General features: G+C 45.9%; 1 protein-coding gene across 1 annotated transcript in view; it reads right to left on the bottom strand.

Annotated features, from left to right (window-relative positions):
• Window positions 1-22093, bottom strand: part of LOC146839176 (CD5 antigen-like) — a 612478-nt gene that overhangs the window by 7674 nt on the left and 582711 nt on the right. Inside the window, exon 6 of the mRNA XM_085603205.1 lies at window positions 7385-7417. Within this exon, the coding sequence (XP_085459331.1) occupies window positions 7385-7417 (33 nt within the window). The remainder of the gene's footprint in view (window positions 1-7384; window positions 7418-22093) is intronic.

Raw genomic sequence — 22093 nt, forward strand, 5'->3', positions numbered from 1 at the left:
TCAGGAAACTAATTCATTACTTGCCTACAGTCAGTCTGCTTTTGGTCAGTAAGGGAGTCTGACAAGAAAACACCCTCCATTGAGCCATCTTCCGGGTTGTTCGATAGTAAGTCACGGAGAGGCTCAATTTCCTACTCCTGACCACCATTAGTGACCATCAGCATGGTAATGTCAGCCCTGTCTCGGGGTGCCTTAGTCTACCAAGTAGGTGACTTCTCCTTTCTTCTACAAAATAGAGTAGCACCTAGGCTACTTGTCCTAGAGGGCCCTGGGAGCCACAGGGTCCAACATCCACATCAACTAACCTGTTTCATACTCAACCGGTGCTAATGGTTGGTCATACATGAGCTTGAGAAGATCCTGAGTGACCTTCAGATGTTTGCGTGCCCTCTTCATGTATTCAACCATAAGTGAACGCAGGCCAAGTATATAGTCCACAATTTCTTACCAGGGCTCTTTGGGATACTCCTCCCAGCCTTCCTTAACTAGACTCAATGGACCTCTTACAGGATGGACAAACAGAAGTTTGGCCATCCTGGCCAGCTGGAGGAAGATCCTTCTCCTACCTCGCTGCGAAGACCTTGAACTCCCTGCCTCTACATTTCGGGCAATCACCATTCAGGAAGGACTTCAGTACCTGGCTCTTTGACTGAACCACAGATCTCTCCACCCCCTTCCCCCTCTCGCTCCACATAGCCTTGAGACCCTAATGGGTGAATAGTTGCACTCTATTAGAAACCTGATTGATTGATTGTGTGATGATTGATTGATTGATTGAATGAAGTTCAAAGGGGCTAAAGCCAGCTGCCTTCTGTGGCATCTATTTGTAGCCAAATAAGAGACAGGGTAACAGGACATCCCATCTCCTTCTGAGAATTTCAAGGAGTCCCATTATCAGGTCCTTTAATGTTTTGTTGACCCGTCCAACTAAACCATTCGCATGGGGGCGATAGGATGTGTTGAACTTATACCTCACACTACATTCATTCCAAATAGACTTTGGGTATGCAGACATGAAGTTTGGTCATCTATCTGAAACTACCTCTTTAGGAAACCCCATTGTGGTAAAAATATCAAGTAAGGCATTTGATGTTGCAGAGTCAGTGGCAGTCTTGAGGGAAATAGTCTCTGGGTACTAGAATTAATCTGTTCCCAGATGCAGTTGGAGAGCCAAGGGGGCCAGCAATGTCAAACCGTACCCTCTCAAAGGGAGCCCCAACCACTAGAAATGGTAATAAGGGAGCCTTTGGTTGTCCCCCTGTCTTGTCTTTGGCTTGACAGGTGACAAAACTCCTTCACTTTTTCAGACATCTGGGGCCAATGCAAATTGGCAACAAACCAGCCACAGGTTTTTGTTTGCCCCAGATGTCCATCTACAGGGATGTTATGAGCTAAGGTCAGAATAAAGTCTCTGTACACTTGGGGGACTAACATTCTCCTGGCTGCCCCTGGTTTGGGGTCCCTGGTGGCAGTGTAGATAAACTCATCTTCACAGTACATCCTGTGGGTGCAACTGACATCAACTTCTCCTTGCCTTGCAGCTTGCTGCCTAGGGCCTTCAAGAGCAGGGCTCAACTTTTGCCCTTAGCATAGGTCCTCTCTGAAGGGTCCCCCTGCACTAAGAAGCTCTGCCAGGTTAGGCTAGGCTCCTTCAGCTTCAGTTCCCTTCTCAGTCACCAGGGCATCTACCTCTTTGAAGCCGCCTTAGCAGACTTCTTGCCATTTCTCTTGCTCTGGGTCCCTAGGATCACTGTTGCAGGACCTAAGTTCCCATGACTTCCCTGACGTGCTGCCCATGCTCAGGGAGACTCAGCATTTCTGCATGCACCTTCCTTTCGAATTCTGTCCATGCAGAAGTCTCAAGATCATTTCCCAACAGACACTCCACTGGGATGTCAGGGGACACAACTACCTTTTTTGAAGGAGTAATCCCTCTCCACTCTGCGCTTACCAAGGTAATTGAATGGAGCTAAGTCTCTTCGTCAGCACTGGTCACCTGGTGACTAAAACCAGGTATCATGTGGTCCGGAGAAACCAGTTTGGATTCCACCATAATGACACTGGCACCTGTATCCTTCGGATCTTCTACTTCAGTCCCATTGACCTTTGGCCTTTTCTATACTTCTTCAGGCTTGGAGGTAAGACAGCCAGGGCTTCAACCCCCCATGAAAACTAAAGTACCTTCAGTATATCCTCTGGACTCTCCAGAGTACACTTCCATCCCCACACCTATGCTAGCAAATCCTTTGGATTGTCCACCACGGGGGGCTTTTTGGAGCATGCTGGATCTCCTCTCTTTTGCCCTGACTGGTGACAGTCAAATCATGTTCCAGATGCCTTTGTAGGATCCAAATTCTTACCTTGGTAATCCCTACTGATGGAGCAAGGACTCGTAGAAAAGAGACTTGCTCAAAAGCAATCCGCTCATTTAACTCACTAACATGTTATTAATTAGGTTTTGTGTAAAACTAATGCGCACCACATGAACACGTGGGTTAGTGACTCTTACCTATAAGTTTGCTAACACTAATAACTCAAACGAAGGACTAAACAGCTTTTAACGAGGAAATCTTTACCGCGCATGCATCAACTGCATCTAGGCAACGTGACGAAATAATGCTTGGAGGGAAATTCTTGAGCATGAGCAGAAGGCACTAAAACGGAGTCTTAAAAACTCGCGTGCAAGGCACCTGCTTTGCTGAAGCGAAAACAAGATATTTTACTGATGCTAATGTGGGGAAAGTATTAATAAATAAAGGGGAATAGAGTATAGATGGGTGGTATATGTATATGTGCTTATATAGCACCGAATCACCCCTGGGGGTATCTCCGTGCTGTACTCATACTGCTGTAGGAACCCTTCCTGGCTATCCGTGTGAAGTGTCCACTCCTGGGCACCCCCATGGTGAAGCCAGGCATCCCAGCGCTGTTGGGGCCGTTGTGGAGACTAAGCAAGCTATTGCCCAGAGTTGCAGCGTGGGACCCATGATTAGGATAGGCACTGATGCGAGAATATCAGGTCCGAGGAATTTATAGCCCAAGACCCTGCCGCGTCGGGAATCGAACCCTGGTCCCGGACCAGTGCTCTGCATCGAGGTCTGCCACTCTAACCATTGAGCCACACTTCTCCACATATAGTAAAACCATTTATTTTTTAATGTAACACTTGTTTTTCTGACTTTGTCACTAGTGCGCATTTGGGCCTCTCGTGTATAACTGAAATAGGCTGAGCCATGTGATGACTGCGCATGACTACTGAGAGTGAAACCGGAAGGATGACACAGAGTTTGAATAACAGTCAAGGTCGTAAATTGTCTCAGCCTGAGAAAGGACGGTGAAAAGTTCAACCGAATGGACCTACATGTTAGATTTTTACCGAATGTTGCAGATGAAATGTGAATGCGGGCGGGAAAATAAAGCATGAATAACAATTAAGGGGATGGGTTTGTGAACAATGGTCTAATGGAATAAAGTGATATGTAAGCATGGTGTGATGATCGTCCCCCTTGTAAGCATGGTGTGATGATCTTCCCCCTTGTAAGCATGGTGTGATGATCGTCCCCCTTGTAAGCATGGTGTGATGATCGTCCCCCTTGTAAGCATGGTGTGATGATCTTCCCCCTTGTAAGCATGGTGTGATGATCGTCCCCCTTGTAAGCATGGTGTGATGATCGTCCCCCTTGTAAGCATGGTGTGATGATCTTCCCCCTTGTAAGCATGGTGTGATGATCTTCCCCCCTTGTAAGCATGGTGTGATGATCTTCCCCCTTGTAAGCATGGTGTGATGATCGTCCCCCTTGTAAGCATGGTGTGATGATCTTCCCCCCTTGTAAGCATGGTGTGATGATCTTCCCCCCTTGTAAGCATGGTGTGATGATCGTCCCCCTTGTAAGCATGGTGTGATGATCTTCCCCCCTTGTAAGCATGGTGTGATGATCTTCCCCCCTTGTAAGCATGGTGTGATGATCGTCCCCCTTGTAAGCATGGTGTGATGATCGTCCCCCCCCCTAGCCTGACCAATTAGATTTAAAATGTTTATGATATTAAAACTTTAGTGGGTGGTACATGAAGAACGAAAGGTATCATAGAGATAGCTTTAGTTAGTTAGTGAGCACAAGAGATGAATATATGCTGAGCACGCGATGCTGTTTGTGAGCGGGAGATGCTGATGCTGGGAGAGACGCTGTGGGATGCTGATGAAGAAGCCGAATGCAGAACCTTCTATCCTAATTTAATTGGGTTAGATAAGAAGATTACGGAAGAATCTCGAGGAGGAAGAGAGTGTCAGAGAGGGGTGCCACGCAACCGTCGGTATTAGAGAGGTCATCTATCCTGTCCTAAGTCCTGTCCTGAAGTCTTTGTCACCTGATCTTTCCCGGGGGACCCTTACCAGCCCTTTGGCCAGGGGGTTGGTCTTCACACCATTCTTGGTAATTATATTTTCACGTTATTTGCAGATGTTATTTTCTCTCTGTCCTCTCCCTTTCTGAGCATTTATCATTGTGTGAGTCCAAAGTATGAGTCTGATGATTAATTAATTGAAATATTGTCTCCTAAGAATGATGATGACTGCACTGTTTATTTGAGATGGTTCACATGAATTTACTTTAGATAAAGGTTTTAAAATTTCCGAAGTCAGTGGTTATTTAGTTTAAATGAATAAGATAGTCAGTGTTAATTTTCACCATCATCTAGTTCAACTAATGGTCCATCGACCTGAGGAAATAACTTTTTGATCAGTGAAAGGTTAGTTAGGAATAAGGAATAGCTAATTATGAATTGTGAAAATCATAAACTTTGACTCCAGCGGTTTACTCAATTGTAAGTGTGCTTATGGGCCCAGGTGAGTATATGGTATTGGAGTATCTTTTGTTGGTACGCCGCTGGATCACTACCATTAGACAGGGGAGAGTTCTGGGGGCCCTCGCCTGAGACGAATGTTGGGGGCCATTAGAAACCCCTTCTTTTTATCGTTGTTTTTGCTCGCTCCTTCCCCTGCTGGTAGGTCTGAGCACCCTTCTTGTGGTCACTCCCACCATAGGCTTCTTTACACCCTGGTTCTAGCCCACCTGTCAGCTGCCTTCCCTAGCACTCTGGGAGAATACAACTTAGAATCCACCAAATGTTGAAGTAATATTCCCTTGTGGTTTAGCAGCACCATGATCTTGATGAGGAATTTATTTGTAAAATCAGCTCCAAGGGTGCTGCTCGTTTAGAATAAAAAGACTGGGCCAATGTTTGTAATTCATGTTTTTGGTACAACTGTCATGTTTTCATGTTTGATATGCGAACCCTAGTGTATGTTTAATGTCGGGAAATATAAGGCTTTACCCTTGTTCTGACTCAAAAAATTGCATGAGTTATATTCTTGACAAAAACTAAATGAACAAGTAAATATATGTTTCAGACCATATGATTTGTTGAATGGTCCTAGTCTGTTAGAAAATGTTAACAGCAATTAAAAAGTGACGGTTAGTTTATTTTTGTTTTTGACTCTTGTTAGGCCCTTTCTAGCTGTCTTGGGCCAAACCCCTATATTTATGACAACTTTCTAAAAGTGGCATTTTCAGAATTCAAATTTAAAATGTAACTTTACCATAAAATTGTGATTTTAAATTGTGATTCAAGAGACACTGTGGCATAACAGCCTGAGCTACCAACTTTGGAGTTGGGGAACCAGGTCTAGTCTCGGCTCAACATCCTGTGATTCTGGGCAAAACAAATAATATCCCTGTGCTTACCAAAAATGAATGTGTCCTTGTGTAACGTAACTGGTGCTCATGTAAATCACTCGAATACTTTAGGATCGGGTTTGCGCTATATAAAGCTTTAAAAAAAGAGACACCAGACTTTGGGGTCTTATCTCTTCTCAATTAGAAATTACACTTGTAAAATGAAATAAGGCAATCCTAATGTCAACCTGTGGGAGAGAAAGGCCATGCCGCAGTGAAAATAAGTTTAAGTGTTCAGAACTTCTAAAACTTAAAACTATCTGTCCAGCTTTTTAAATACATTGCACTCTGCCATTGGGGCTTTCCAGAATCCACCCTATGGATGAATTATATGTAATAAAAAAATGTTAACAGCAATTAAAAAATGACGGTTAGTTTATTTTTGTTTTTGAAACTTTTAGAAAGTAGGCATTTTTGTTACTTTAGCCTTTGGTGCAGCATACATGTGAAGAGAAAATAAGAAGGAGAAACAAAGATGTTTTCCCTCATTATATCCCACCTGGGGAGGCGTAGGGTTTTGCTGCATTGCCAGGTGTACCAGTAATGGTAAATCTAGAAATGCACCAAAATCCAGGGGTCGATGCATGGGAACACCCACGCGTCATCAATGCAAAGTCTTCCCATGTCAGAGAAACGCAACGCAGCGATTTCTGCTCCGTTGCATTACTCTAGATTTATCAAGCCAGGCAAGGCCACACAAACTGAGCGATCTATGGAGATCTGTGCCAATGGTTTCTGTTGTGGGACAGTCAAACAATGTCTGTGAACACCTATAACCTATTCTATGAAGAATTGATATACAGGCCCTGCTTTATCATTATTTCACACAATGAAATCCAGCAAAACACCTTACAGCGCTACGTTGCATGTAAAGAAGAGGGCAGGAATGAGCCGTATCTGTAAACATATGGCACATTTCTAATCTTTGCTTGCTCTGATGCACAAACTGCTGCCTAGCACCAAAACAGGCACCATTGGCACCATGGTGCAAGGGTGCCTGCGTTGCAGGTAGAATTGTTTTGGTCAGGAAGGGACTCCTTCCTGCCCAAAAACAGTCCTCTGAGTCATTTTCCTCTTTCTATATGTGCAGCAGAGGAAACAACGGGGAGAAAATATAAATATATTTGGCAACAGTGTTGGTAAATCTGGAAATGCTTCAGAATCCATTGGTGGATGTGTGGTAACACCCACGCTCCACCCATTAAATGCCTTCTCAGGGCAGTGTACCTCTGGGCCGCGACTTGGCCTACGTTGTGTTACTCCAGAACTACCAAGCAATGCAGGGCCACACGAGGTGGGCGTGCGTGGCTTGTTGAACCTTATGTTAGCTTGCTTGATGCAAGGCCAAAGCAATCTATTAATATATGTGGCCCTTGGTTTCTAACTGCTCGTCAGCTTTCTGATGGAGCTGAAAAGCAGATATTCCAAATCTAGTAGAAGCGATTACACTACCGTTCATTCACAATCATGGCCACGTGCTAAGGGTGTGTCGGTAGGGACACAAGGTAAGAGCTAAGCACTTATCAGGGTGGTCAGTAGTATGATCAAAAGTGTGCTATGCTATATAAGAAAAATGCACAAACATTAATCAAAATATATCCTATGGCAAAACATGTGTAAATGTCCGCATATATTGTTGAAAATGAATTTACCTTTGTACATCTGTGGTTGAAGTTTCCTCTTCTCTATAAAGAGAAACAAATGAAGATAAAATCATTAATCCTTGTTTTAAATAGAAATAGATGTCTGAACAATAAATGTGTACAAATGCAGACTATATCAGCAAAAGTCTCAGAGTGTGTAGAGGAGAAATGATACAGTCTGTGCTGAGACGTTCCCTGGATCTCTTCACCAAACAAGCATGTTTAAGGATCAAAAGGATCAAAAGGTGCTTGTTCTAGAGTCTCAGGCCCTGATTTACCATTTGTTAATGCAACACAACGCACCAAGACATCTTGCTGTACTGCATGGAACGGAGAGGGCAGGAAGGCACCATCTCTATCAAGATATGACGCATTCCTGTTCTCTGCCGAAGCTTGTGCACAAACTGCTGCCTAGTGCCAACGCAAACACCCTTACACCATGGTGCAAGGGAGCCTGGGTTACAGGCAGGATTGTTTTTGTGTAGAAATGTTCACTTTCCTGCACAGAAACAATTGTCAGAGTTGTTTTCCTCTTTCTAAGTGCGCTGCAGAATGCTGCAAACTTAGAACGAGGAAACAACGAATAGAAGTAAAGATATTTCTTGTAGCATCTCCCCTGGGAAGGCGTGGAATTCTGAGGCTTTCCCATGTCTACTATTATTGGTTAATATTTTATGCCCTCCCATGACAGAATCATGCAGACAGCAACTTGCGCTACCTTGTCTTACTTCAGATTTACCAAGCCACAGAGGTCCATACAGGGTGGACTTGCATTGCTTGGCAAATCTGATCTATGGATGGTGCTGCCCTTGTATCACCTTGTGTGACGCAAGGACAACTAATCTATTAATAAACCTAGCTCAGTCTATATACAAAGAAAGCCTGTTGAGGTGAACTGGCTTCCTCTGTAAGTCTTTAGATGTCCTGTCTGATCAATAATGTGCTCCGTGTAGTGCATACAAAACTAGAAATATTGATTTAGAAGCAAGATACGCAAGTGTAGCTGCAAGGAATGTCTTATCTATCACGCAACAGACTGTCAATCAATCACTCTGGATGTATAAAGTGTGGATAATCACCCAATAAGGTATCCAGGCGCTTGCAGGTTATTCGAACGGCCAGGTCTTCAGGGCCATTCAGAATTACGGAAGTGAGGTGATGGTCCAGAGGTGTGTGGGTTGACTGTTCCAGGTCTTTGCTGCGATGTGGAAGAAGGCGCATCCTCCACTTCTGCTCGGTAGATGCGGGGAGTATGGGCTGTTCCAGGTCTTTGCTGGGATGTGGAAGAAGGAGCACCCTCCTCTTCTGCTCAGGTAGATGTGGGGAGTATGGGCAAGTGAAAGGGAGGCGGAGCATAGTCTTCTCGACCATTGGTGGACATTCAGGTGGTGGGAAATGTAGGTTGTGTAGAGCCTTGTGTGAGTTGGTCAGCAGCTTGAAATGGCATATCTTCTGTATGAGGAGCCTGTGGAGTTGCCTGGGTTAGGGTGAGATGTGGATTTATCAGGGAAGGCCAAGGATGAGTCTGGCTGCAGCGTTCTGTATAGTTGGACGTCTCTGTAGGAGGTGTGTGGCAATACCTTCATAGAGGACATTGCCGTAGTCCAGTCAGCTGGTGATGAGGGCTTGTGTCACAATGTGACTCAAGTGTAGGGGTAGCCACATGAAGATTTTACATAGCATGCGCACAGTGCAGGGGTGGAGGAGATGGTGTTGATCTGTGATTTCATGGTGAGCTTGTTGTAAATGATGATTCAGAGGTTTCTGGCATGATCGGAGTGAGAGAGTGCGGGGCCTAGGTCTGATGGCCACCAGGAGTCATTCGATGTGTAGCTGCTGTTGCCAAATATCAGTACTTTCATCTTGTCTGTGTTCAGCTGCAGTCAGTTGTTCTTCATTCAGTCAGTGACGTTTGTCATGCATCTGTGGAAGTTGTTTCTGATGATGTTGGCCAGAGGGGTCATATTTGTGTTAAAAAGCATGGGGCTAAGGGATGAGCCCTGGGGGACACCACAGGTGATCTCCTTGAATTCAGAGGTGAAATTTGGGAGGTGGAGCTTTTCGGTACTTCCTGTGAGGAGTGAAGTGATCTATCTAAACGCGTTCCCTTGGATGCCGATGTGGTGGAGTCTTTCGATCAGTGTGTGGTGGGATATTGTGTCAAAGGCTGCCGAGAGTTTGAGGAGAATAAACGCTGTGTCTGTGAAAAGCCTTCTATCAAGGAGAGGGACACATGCGGTTGTTTCATTGTAGCATAGTTTTTCTCAGTGTCTGTTGGTTGAACAATATTTGAGCTACTGTCTGAAAAAAGTATCTATACCGTTGGAAGAAAAACAATTAATGTGTTGCAGCATTTGATATATGATAAGATGGTAGTGGGGGAGGGGTTACTTCCACACACCTTGCATGTTGAAGACTGAGAACACTCGAGCGGTGGTGGGGGAGCGGTTACCTACATGTGTAATATTTACCTTAAACCTGGGGCTCCTCAAATAGGACTCAAATATTAAAGATGTTATAATCTAAAGGTCTGAGGAAAGCCCCTGTAAGAATCTGCAGAAATCACAGATGCCGCAAGACAATCTTCTCAGATCCGAGGAATTTGTGCAGATACTGTAATAAAGAGGTTCTTACGACTGATAAAGAAGTTCCATCGACTGATTAGGTAGCAAAATGGTCTACACAACCTAATGATTAGGGGGCACATCTTGAATATTTGGTTTGCAGGTTTGCTCCTGTGTTTGTTGTGGTCCATGTTCTCCGAAGCTATCTAGGGCTGCTGATTAGTCTCTCAGTGCCAGAGTGTCAAGGAAGTGCCTAGGAGAGGCTTCAACTTGCTAGCAATGAAGAATCCTAGGCAACACCGGCAATAAGTAGTGTACAAGAAGAAGTCCTATTGATTGCAGCAGGTTGAAAGGTCAGTGCTGGCAACATTGGAGCCCTAATCTCTCACAAGGAAGGTGAACAAAGCTATCCTGAAAAGCCCTCTAGGTGAATCCAAAAACCCTTGGTTCTTTAGAATCCCCATTATGTCGAGAAAAACTGACACAAATTTGGCATAGAAAGCTTATGTGGAAATAAGTTATGAATGCCTAAGAGCGCATTATGACAAATAGCCAAAAAAATGCATCAGCAGTTAACGTGTTAAGAGAAACATACACTTTGGCTCCAGAATCTACCAACACCGTGAGGTACCAGCTACAAATCTTTATCAATGCAATTCTTGAAAATATTCTGAGTAACGCTGGAACAAGCCTAACTTTTGGAGTCAGAACAATATTTATAACCACATAATTTAGTTTCTTCACTGTCACAAAAAAAACTAAGACCAGCTGAGTGTTGATTGCCTGGCAGAATCGCTGCTAATCAATGGGTCCCTACAACAATTAAAGGATGGTGATCAGGAATCATTATATCCAACCCTGAAGTTCTAGGGACACTGCATGCAGGAAACAAGTCTGCTGCTTTGGATTTTGAACTTTGCAAAAAAGCTAAATTTCTTTTTTTCTTTATTTACTGATTTATTCAATGATTTCTTTATGTATTTACTTAGTTCATTGGTAATTGTACTTACTGCAGTAAAAGTGTTCACTTCTACAGGATGTCACATCCCATTCTTATAAAGGTGCACCTGCAAGGGCCTCAAATTTGGCATGTTCATGTTCAGAGATTTTTGCAAAAAATCCAGTGACCCAGCTGCATGCACATGTGAAATGAACTTGCATTAGCCAAGAGAAGTGTCTTCTGGGGGGTCACAGGCCACTACCCACCGTCAGCAGTTTATTGAGAGCGTTCAAAGTCTCGTATCCATTGGGCTTTTGCAGCTGCATATAGAATTTGAGGCGAATCATATAAATATTGACCAATTTAGCGAGCCTGAGCTCCTGTTTCATTTTGACGTCCTTAGAAGTGTCAGCTACAACCATATTCTGAGTGATCACAACAGTGGTAGATGCTTAAAGATGCCCTGGTCTGCTTTGCATGAGGCACTTCACAATAACACTTTCCTCCTGTGGGATAAGAAAGTTGCACCCTCTAGTGACTCTGTTCAATTTTCAAAATGTTCTATTCTCCTACCCAATGGGCGATGGCTATGACTGGGATAGAAAAGATGGCAGAATTACAGCTTGAAATCCATTCCTGGTTAGTTCAACAACTTCCTCAGACAAATGTTATTGTATAAAGTTGAGGGGATGTTCAACCCTTCTCTCTTATACCCTTCTCTCTTCCTCTTTCTACCACTAATTAATTCTGGCTATTTCCCCTTCATTATTTACCTTATATCTCTCCCTACCATACTTATGCATTGTTAAATTGTACAGTTCAGTTGTTTTGTCTTTTGGGGGTGCTAATTGTTGAACTGTTGTATTTTTATCGACTTTATGTTATGGTATGTTATGTGGATTGGCAGCTTATTCCCTGTGATGGTATTTAGATGCTCCTACTTGTACAGCCAGGTCTTCAGTTTCTTGCAGGAATTGGCAAGCGCAGTAGCCGTCCTGGTGTGCTGAGGAAGTTAGTTCCAGTTCTTGGCAGTGATGAAGGAGAAGGCGTGCCGGCCTGGCTTGCTTATGCAGATGCATGGGACTTGTAAGAGGAAAAAAGATATGGATCGTAGCTGTCTGGAAGGTTGGTAGAGTTGAAGTTGGTTGTTGAGGTATGCTGGTCACGTGTTGTGGAAGGCTTTGTAGGCATGGATGTATGAGGGGTCTGGTGGTGGTGTTTTGGATGGTATGGAATCTTTATGTGACCTTCTTGGAGATGCTGACGTAGTTAGAGTTGTCGTAGTGGAGTCTATTGTTTATGAGGGCCTAGGTGACAATACGCCTTCTGTGCATGGGGAGTCCTTTGAAAATCTTGTGAAGCATTCTGAGGATGAGGCAGCAGGATGCGATCAGAGCATTGACATGTTTTTTTATTGGGAGGTTGTTGTCGAGGTTGATGACAGGGGAAGCATTCTTACCTGGCAGCAGCACAGCAGACATTGCGGGCAGTTCCTGGGTGCGGCGCGGTGCCTCAGAGACGGGGTGGCAATGCCGTCGGTCTCCCCTGCCGCCTAACTTCAGCATCGGCCGCAGTCGGGGGAGACTACAGCTCCCGTGAGGCCTTGCACTCCCTGCCCACTTCCGCCTTCCGCCCACCTGCGCGCCCGGAGGCGCTTCAAAAGGACAGGCTCCCACCGCGTCGTGGGACGCGCGTGGGCGGCGCCGGGCTGAGCCCGGGCAGAGGGCGGGCTGTCTGTGGCCGTCCGGGGTCGACGGAGGCCGGGCCGGCCCATTCCTCTTGGTTCCAATACCTGGAGTTATGACTGAGCTTCAAGACTAATGTGACACAGGGTGCGTAAAAAGCTTTATATTGCCCTACTATCCAAGACTTTGCCTTTGGGATTTGCTATTTTGCCAGTACTGTTTTATGTGATTGTGGCGACAGGGGCGGTGGGGTAAAAACGGTTGATATTCCACGTTGGGTGCGGTGAAGGTCGGGGCTGGAGGAGGGTGATCAAATCCCCCCATGATACCTCTAAGGGCAGGGTCAAATTGGCGCTGGGAATATGGCAGGTAAAACGGTCACACGCTCGACTAGGGCAAAGCTGACATCCCCACCTGTCCCTCAGGCGCATAAAGCTGTTACTAGCTCACCATTCCCCGTCATCATGCAGCCTACAGCCATCGATCGCATGCTCAAAAGAGCGCTAGGGGTGGTGTCCAGTGAAATCGAGCGCACAGAAAGGCGTCTTTCCATAACCCCAGTACCTGACCCACTTGTAGGCATCCATGATGATGATCAGGAGGTCATGTTAATTACATCTTCCAGACCTCCAGAGCCAAGTGAGCAGGATATCCCTTGTGCCCAACCGCCCATCATTAGGATTAGGGAGGTCGTAGGCCCAGCTAAAAGTTCCACCACGCTAAAGAAGAAGAAAGGCTGCCCAAGGAAGCGGAAGACTAAAAACAGTATAGATAGCCCCTCCTATCCTGTGAGCAGCATGAACGCCGGGGTCGAGCGAGCAGTACAGACAATCTCTCAAATAGAGCCACCAATTTGGTTGTCGCAAATTACGTCTGATTTACAAGCCCAACTAGAAATTTTTATTATAAATCAGTTAAAACCACTGGCAAGCCGGTTGGATAAGATTATGAGTGAACTAAAAAATAGGCAGAAAAAAGCTTGTATAGGATGGGAACCAAGTATCCCCACTAGTACCCCAGTCACTAATTTAGTTCCTCAAAGGGAGATGAATACCAGCAATAAAGGGGCTGCCCATATAACAACTGCACAGATTCATAACGCCCCGGTTTCGGACCAACAAGGGGAGAAGATCATTGACCCTAGAGATAGAGGTGTGCACACCACTAATGGACTAGGCGTGCACCAACAGGAAAGGCAATCCCAACTCCCTGTGGATCCCACAACACGACCAGCACACAATACAGAGAGGGCTTCCACATCAAACCCCATCAATGTACTCCCCACAATAAACCTGCCACCTGAGTCATGTCCACTCGTGGTAGTGTTCACTGGGACCCCGGAATTAAAACACGGTCAGAGCGAAACACACCAGGAGTTAAAAAACAAACTCACCCACTGGTTGACTCAAAATAGACCATTAGCACCTAATCAAGATGGGGAAATTTTACTGGTTAGGAGAGTGAACTGGATAGGACGTAGACCCAAAAATATAGAAGGCAACTGTATTATCGCTAATTTCAGGGACAGGGGGGTGGTTGAGCATATTATTAGACAGGGGCCACCTGGTCGTGCGAGTGGTATAAAGCCGCTGTCTCTCAGCTACTTTTATCCAAGGCAACACGAAATCTACGAGGGACAGTATAACATATGGAGAAGTGGGGAGGGTTCATACCCGACCTTAAAGAGGGCCCCAAATGATACACGAGAAATGGTAGAGATCTGGGAAGGTGGACACCCATGCTGGGTAAACAGGTTCAGCCCATTAAGGTCCCTAGATGAGAATGACTGACTAATGACCCCATATATCCCGTTAAAGCAGGTTGTCACCGATCACGCAAATGTTGACCCGGACACATTGATTGGGGGAGGTTCGGAAAACAGAGGGGGGACACTATGTACTCTTCTTTTGGCCAATGAGGATAGTCCGGCATCACCAGAGGTGGGCAGGCGCAGGATCCTAGTAAAGACCCCGGAAGCCTCTAATCACTCCCCCAAGGGAAGCCCGTATGTACTCCTAGGAGTAGGAGCTTTAGTTCCAAATCCAATACAGCAGGGCAAGGATTTACAGAGGCCACCTTATAGGACTCAAGTTGGGTCGCCTAATATCCCTCAAGGTGTGACTGGGCCAGGGCCTGATAACAGTATGGAAGAGGGAGTGAGAATCATTTCATGGAATATAGCTGGTCTGGCAGGCAAATTTGATAATGTGGACTGGCGGCAATATATGGCCCATTTCCACATAATCTGCCTGTAAGAAACTTGGGTAACAGACAATTCCCAATTTCACATGGCAGGATACAAATGTTTCTTCATTCCAGCTCAAAAAACCTCCACAGGTCGAGCCAAGGGAGGCCTGTCCATATACGTAGATTTAAAAATACAAGGCAAATGGTCCAGTGTGGACTGGTTCGCTTGGAATATCCAGGCTTTGAGGCTTAGGAACAAAGGGTTAAGGCTAGTGCTGCTTAACGTGTATAACACTGGCCCTTCCGGAAACGATAATTCCACCTTGGGGGAACTAGACCACAGATTGAGCCAAGAGCTGGCGCCTGTTAATGGTGCCCTGACCCCACAGACAATAGTAGTGGGTGATTTGAACTGCCACTTATTCTCCCCACTGTTTCCGATTAATGCGAGCTGGTCACAATGCCCAGTGAAAAAAGGTCCCCACTTTAGCCACTCACCAAGTGGTGCAGAACTGGGAAAGCTCCTCCAATCTTACGATTTGGAACACACAATTGACATGATATCATTGGGGCCAGACGGCACTCTCCCCCCCACTTTTAAAGGGAGAGGGTGCTCCTCTTACATAGATTATATTTTTGTTTCCAGATGCTTAAAGCACCGGATCACTGAAGTAGGAATAGAGTGGAGTCCCTTTAGTGACCATAACCCCTTGGTTATGGAGTTTTTGTACTTAGCAAAACAAAAGCCGACCCCAGTTGGGGGTATCTCCGAGAGTGTAACGGACCAAGGCAGAACACTTAGGTGGGCGAAACTAGACGGTGAAAGATTTTACCGGTCCTTAATGGAAAAAGGCAAACCACTCATTGATAAGTGTCTTGATTTCTCAGTTGAAGGGGCCCGCTTAACACACGTTTTTGGCCAAATAACTAATCTGGTGGAGGGGCTATTGCGGACTAAGGCTCCAAAAAAAAACAACTCGAATCTTCCGAGAAGGTTTGATGGGGACTGCACACGAGCCCTGAGGAAGTTAACAAAAGCCCTTAGTAGCAAGCCTAGGGACCCAATAAAAGTCCACACGCGCAGATTAAAATATAGGAAGGAGCTAAAAAGAAGGAAAGCAGCGCTGCAGGGGGAAGCGTGGGCGGCCTTGAGGGAGGCTTCCGAAAAAAGGGATAAAACGGAATTTTGGAGAATAATAAATACCCCTTGTTTTCAAGATAAAAACTCACCCGCGGCTGCCACAAACATTTTACCGGAGCAGTGGACAGCCCACTTTGAGGGCTTGTACAACCACGGGGAGGTGGACAGGACAGAGGAGCTGAGGGTGGTAACGCAGGGACAGGTATTGGAGTTCACTCTGGAAGAAATAGTCTTGGGCATCGAGGGATTAACCAAAAACAAAGCCCCGGGCCCAGATGGGACCCCTCCGGACCTGTTTCTGAGTAATGTGGAATTATGGGCTCCCATTTTAACCAGAGTTATAAATGCGGCCATCGTGGTAGGCCTGCCTCGGTCTTGGTCGCTGGCCATCATAGTACCCATTTTTAAAAAGGGCAATAGAGACAACCCCCAATGTTATCGCCCAATCTCTTTGATAGATGTCTCAGCCAAAATTTTAGGGAGAGTTATCTTGAATCGACTGACTGATTGGGCCGAGGACAACAACATCATCTCGGACGTTCAGTACGGTTTCCGGACCGGTAGGTCCACTAGTGACCAATGCTTGAACCTCTATATGTTGGTCGCCAAGTACACCAAAACCAGTAACAAAGCTATTTACTTGGGGTTCATGGACTTGGCCGCGGCATTCGACCACGTAAACAGGAACAAGCTTTGGGCGATGATGAGTCACCTAGGAATTGACCCAGGTATAACTTGTACTCTGAGGGAATTGCACAGAGAGACCTCTGCCAGAGTACGTTACAACATGGAAGGGGGGTTGACTGAGTCTTTTAGATGCACCAGCGGTGTTAGGCAAGGCTGCATATTGGCCCCTTTTTTATTCTCGTTATATATTAATAACTTAGAACAGTCCCTGACCAACCTAAAAACAGATTGCCCAAGGGTAGGAACACGCAATATCCCGGTGCTGCTGTACGCAGACGTTGCGGTTCTCTTGGCGCGCACCCCCAGAAGCTTGCAGATTTTAATTGACGGGTTTGTCAAATTCATGGATGCGGTAGATCTTTCTGTCAACTTAAAAAAATCTTATGTAATGACAGCAGGTCATAAACCACGGACTAGCTTCCTATACAAAATTGGCAATCATACACTAGAAAGGGTGCAATCCTTTTCGTATTTAGGTGTGCTCTTTGATGAGTCCCTGAAATTTGCCCCTCTGGTGCAGGAAAGGTGTGGCAAATTGGTGGCATCAACCGGGGCCATAGCAGGCTTTGGAAGGAGAGTTGGTCGATGGTCCCCGGAACAATCAATGAACCTTTATGGTTCTATGTGCTGCCCCAAAGCCATGTATGGTTCAGAAGTGTGGGGTTTCATAAATCTTGACTTACTGCAAAGGGAAGAAAACAAAATCTTTCGCTCAATATTGAAAGTCCCCAATTGCACCCCAGCCGTCATAGCCCATAGAGAACTAGGACGACCTTATCTAGAGGATTTGATTAAATTCAGACCAATCCTGGCCGGGTTGAAAATTTGGCTTAACCCTGAAGCTGTGTTGAGTAGGCAGATCCTAATAGATTGCCTTGGGAGAGATAAAAGCTTGAATATCCCATGGCTTATTTATGTTAAAACCAGTTTGGAAAGTATGGGTCACAAGGAGTTGTACTCAAACCCTTCAGGGATCACCTCACAGGATAAGCTTATTCTCAAGAGAATCTTTCTGGACCAAAGATCTCTTGCCAGATCCACAGTGAAAGGGGTCAAACCCTCAGTGAGTGTTTACAGCAGGCTTGAAACCACTGATGGGATGGAACCTTATCTTTGTGTCGTGTATAACGCCCAAGAAAGCTTTTAATGTCACGTTTTAGGCTCAAGTTTTTACCTTATTTGTTAGCTGAACCAGCTGGTTTTAGTCATTCAATTGAGCAGAAGGGTGCCTGCGGCTGCGACAATAAGTCTCCGCAGGACACCCTTCATTTTGTACTTCTATGTCCTCTATATGCAATCCCAAGACGTAGATTTTTAAAGGAAATTTTAAAAAAGGCCAGGTTCACACGTGCCAAAGAAGCACAGACCTTCCTACAAAGGGCCAGTGATCCGTTAACCTTGTGCTCTGTTATAAGTTTCCTGAAACTTGCACTAAGATTAAGGGTAACCAGAGGATAGAATTACTTGCAAATCCTGCAGGATCCCCCACCCGTCATTGAGATTAAGCTTTCATGGTGGCTTCATTGTGAATAATGAATTATTTTATGTATATAGATTCAGTCAATGTTCTTGTATAATTTAATATTATTTTAAATTGTATATATGTGTACTCTTTTATGATGGTTTTTAACCACCGAATAAAGAATTATTGAATTGATAGTTCCAGTTCTTGGCAGTGATGAAGGAGAAGGCGTGCCGGCCTGGCTTGTTTATGCAGATGCATGGGACTTGTAAGAGGAAAAAAGATATGGAACTTAGCTGTCTGGAAGATTGGTAGAGTTGAAGTTGGTTGTTGAGGTATGCTGGTCACGTGTTGTGGAAGACTTTGTAGGCATGGATGTATGAGGGGTCTGGTGGTGGTGTTTTGGATGGTATGGAATCTTTATGTGACCTTCTTGGAGATGCTGACGTAGTTAGAGTTGTCGTAGTGGAGTCTATTGTTTATGAGGGCCTAGGTGACAATACGCCTTCTGTGCATGGGGAGTCCTTTGAAAATCTTGTGAAGCATTCTGAGGATGAGGCAGCAGGATGCGATCAGAGCATTGACATGTTTTTATATTGGGAGGTTGTTGTCGAGGTTGATGACAAAGGTTCTGGCATAGTCTGTGAAGGTAGATGTGGAACCTAAGTCGAGTGGCCATCAAGAGGCGTCCCATGATGATCCCTTGCTTCTGAAAATCAGGATCTCCATTTTGTCCGTGTTGAGTTTAAGGAAGTTCTCTCGCATCCAGTTGGCCACGGTGAACATGCAGAAGGTGAAATTGGTCCTAGTGGTGTTGTTCGTGTCAGTTACAGAGAGTATGAGTTGAGTGTCGATGGTGTAGGAGTCTGTGTTGATGCAGTGGGCTCTGATATTATGGGCTAGGGGTGCCATGTACACATTAAACAGAAATAAGTTGATGAAAGAGTCCTTGGAGGCTCGACAGAGAAGCTTCTAATGTTTAGAGGTGAAAGTGGAGAGTCTGACTCGTTGAGTCCTGTTGGAGAGGAAGGAGGCAATCCAGCACAGGCCGGTCCCTTGAATTCTTGAGTCCTGGATTCTGGCAATGAGATTGCCAATGGAGATGGGTTTGAAGGTCACTGAGAGGTCAAACAGGCTGAGAGCGGTGGTTTCCCCTCTGAACATGATGGACAGGATGTCATTTGTTGCTCCGAGGAGGGCAGTTTCTGTGCTGTGGTTCCTGTGGAACCTTGACTGGGTGGAGTCCAGGAGGTGGTGCTGTTCAGGGTGGGCCGAGAGTTGATTGCTGAACTCTTTCTCCAATACTTTGGCCTGGAAAGGAAGGAGCTAGATGGGTCTGTGGTTGCTGAGATCCTTCTGGTTGGGGAAGGACCTCTGCGTGTTTCCAGCTATCTAGGAAGTTTCCATTGAGGATGGAGGAGTTGATGATGGTGGTAAGGTTAGTGCTAATCAGTGTGCTTCCCAATATGTACATGTGGTGAGGGCAGGGTCTGCAGTGAACCCTGAGTGGATGGTCTGCATCATTCTGGCAGTGTCATCTGTGGTGAGAGGCTTCCAGAATGTGGGTGCTCCTTTTTGTGGCGGGGTTTGCGGTATTAATGTCTTTCACAGTAGGTTGGGAATGCGAAGTCGGTGTTGATCTTAAATATTTTATTGGGTAAAAGTCAGAAAGGTCGTTGCAGATGACCTGTGAGGGAATGATGGTATTGGAGGCAGCTGTTGGATTGATGAATACTTTGATGATGTTGAAGAGCTCTTTTCCAGAGTTGGACCAGGATTCTAGCATGAGCACAAGGGCAGCTTTCTTGGCCTCTTTGATCTGGGCGAGGTATCTTGTGAGTGCGGATTTGTGGGTGTCACTAGAGGTTTTGTCTTCTGGTTTTCCATCTTCTTCTTAGTCATTTGCAAAGATCCTTGACGTCTCAGGTATTCCTTGAATCAGCATGCTTGAATGTGAATTCTTGTAAGCCTGATCTTCTTCATTGGAACAAAGGTGTTGGCACAGTCTGAGGTCCAGCTGTGTAAAGTGGATAGGTAGTTCTATAGGTTGCTTGTGAGGATAGGCAGGTTGGATCAAGTTTGCGTCTGTTATCTTGTTCCAGTTGTGACTGAAGTTTCTGGCAGGTTTTGGTTTGCTTGGTGTAGAAGTGTACTTTGAGTGGAGTGATGTGGCTGAAGGAAATCTTGCTGCGGGCTGTGAAGATCAGGTCGAGTTTGTGTCCGGTAATGTGAATGAGGCTTTTATGAGTAAATCCGAGGGCTTTGCAGCAGACGCCCAGTTCTGAGAAGGCCTTTGACTGGTAGAAGGACCAGGTAAGTGGGAGCTGGGGTGAAGGCTCAATAGGGGCATGCAGCAGCACCATTAAGTAGGTCTCGGGTGGGGAAGGAGCTTGCGGGGAGGGGTTAAAGAGGGGTAGAAAACTGCAGTACGAGAAGGCACACAGGACAAAAGGTAAGGAAAGGGGGAGGAGTCCCCAAAAAGAAGAGAAAAATGAGAGAGACAAGAGGAACAAAAGAAAGACAATAAAAACGGGAACAAACATGAGCACAAAAAGGCTAGGAAAGGGCAAAAAATGGGTACAGAAGTCTGGGATGGGCAAAGAAATAGGCACAAAAGACCAACTCACACAAAGAAGAAACTAGCAGAAAAAGCAAAAAAAGAGCACAAGAGGCAAGCACAAATGAGAAACGAGCACAGATGATAGGCATGGACAGACACCAAGCAGAGTATAAAATGTTATGTTATGTTAAATGGGACTTTTATAGCGCAACGGCTACTCCAAAGGAGTGTCCCGGCGCTTTTGTGCTCCAGACCAAAGAAAGAGCTGGAAAACATAACAGTAGAAAGAGCAGGGGCCTAAAGAGGGGGCAGATTATCCAGTGAACAGCCAGGTTTTTAAGTCTTTTCTGAAGGCAAGCAGGTTAGCGGTGTTTCGCAAGGACACCGGTAAGGAATTCCATAGCTGCGGAGCAAGAAAGCTAAAGGACCGGCCGCCTAGCCGAGCCCTTTTGATGCGTGGCACCCGAGCCAAAGCCAAAGCTTCTGACCTGAGGGATCGTACAGGTCGATAGAAGTCCAGCCTCCTCTGAAGATATTTGGCACCATTGCCATGCAAGGCCTTATGGGCGAGAGTCATGGCCTTGAAAAGTATCCTCTTCCGCACCGGAAGCCAGTGAAGGGATACGAGGAGATTGGAGGCACTGGTGCGGCGGTGCAGGCCAAAAATTGCACGAGCAGCAGCGTTCTGAGTAACCTGCAAACGCTGGAGGAGGTATTCAGGCCGACCCAGATATAGGACATTTGCATAGTCCAATCTGGACCCTATGAGTGCCTGAACAGTGATCCTCCGATGTTCCTCCGAGAGAAGGGGAAAGAACTTGCGCAACATTCTGAGTATCCCAAAGCATGTTCCCGTAAGAGTGGAAACCTGGGATTTGAGCGAGAGCTCGTTGTCAATTTTAACCCCCAGGTTCTTAGCCCACTTAGAGGACTGAGTGGGAGGGAACATGTCAGCAGGCCACCAACCCTGCCAATCTGGTTCTGATGGGCATCCGAAGAATAGTATTTCGGATTTGTCCGAGTTGCATTTGAGGCTGTTGTGTGAAAACCAGCTAAAGACAGCCCCAAGGCACTCGCAGATCCTTTCTCCATCGAACTCTTCGCTCTTACGACAGGTGAATAGAAGCTGGGTGACGTCAGCATAAGAGACGATCCGGGCCCCGTAGGACTCCGCCAGTGTCGCCAGAGGGGTCATAAGGATGTTAAATAGAGTGGGGCTCAGTACAGAGCCCTGAGGCACTCCGACTCCCAATGGCGGCATCTCGGCGGACCCGGGTGGGACCCAGACCGTCTGCCGGCGGTTGGCCAGAAAGGAACGAAACCAGTTGAGCACCGTCCCCCCTAGACCGATGTTATGAAGTCTAGTGAGGAGATCCTCGTGGGGGACGGTGTCAAACGCCGCCGACAGGTCTAACATGACTAACATCAGGTCAAAGCGAGAGTGTGAATGAGTGAGTTAGAGCAGAGAGGAGAATGAGAGATGATGGAGAAG

The sequence above is a fragment of the Triturus cristatus genome, chromosome 4_2 (genome assembly GCF_964204655.1).
Source record: "Triturus cristatus chromosome 4_2, aTriCri1.1, whole genome shotgun sequence".
In the NCBI taxonomy this organism is placed as follows: domain Eukaryota; kingdom Metazoa; phylum Chordata; class Amphibia; order Caudata; family Salamandridae; genus Triturus; species Triturus cristatus.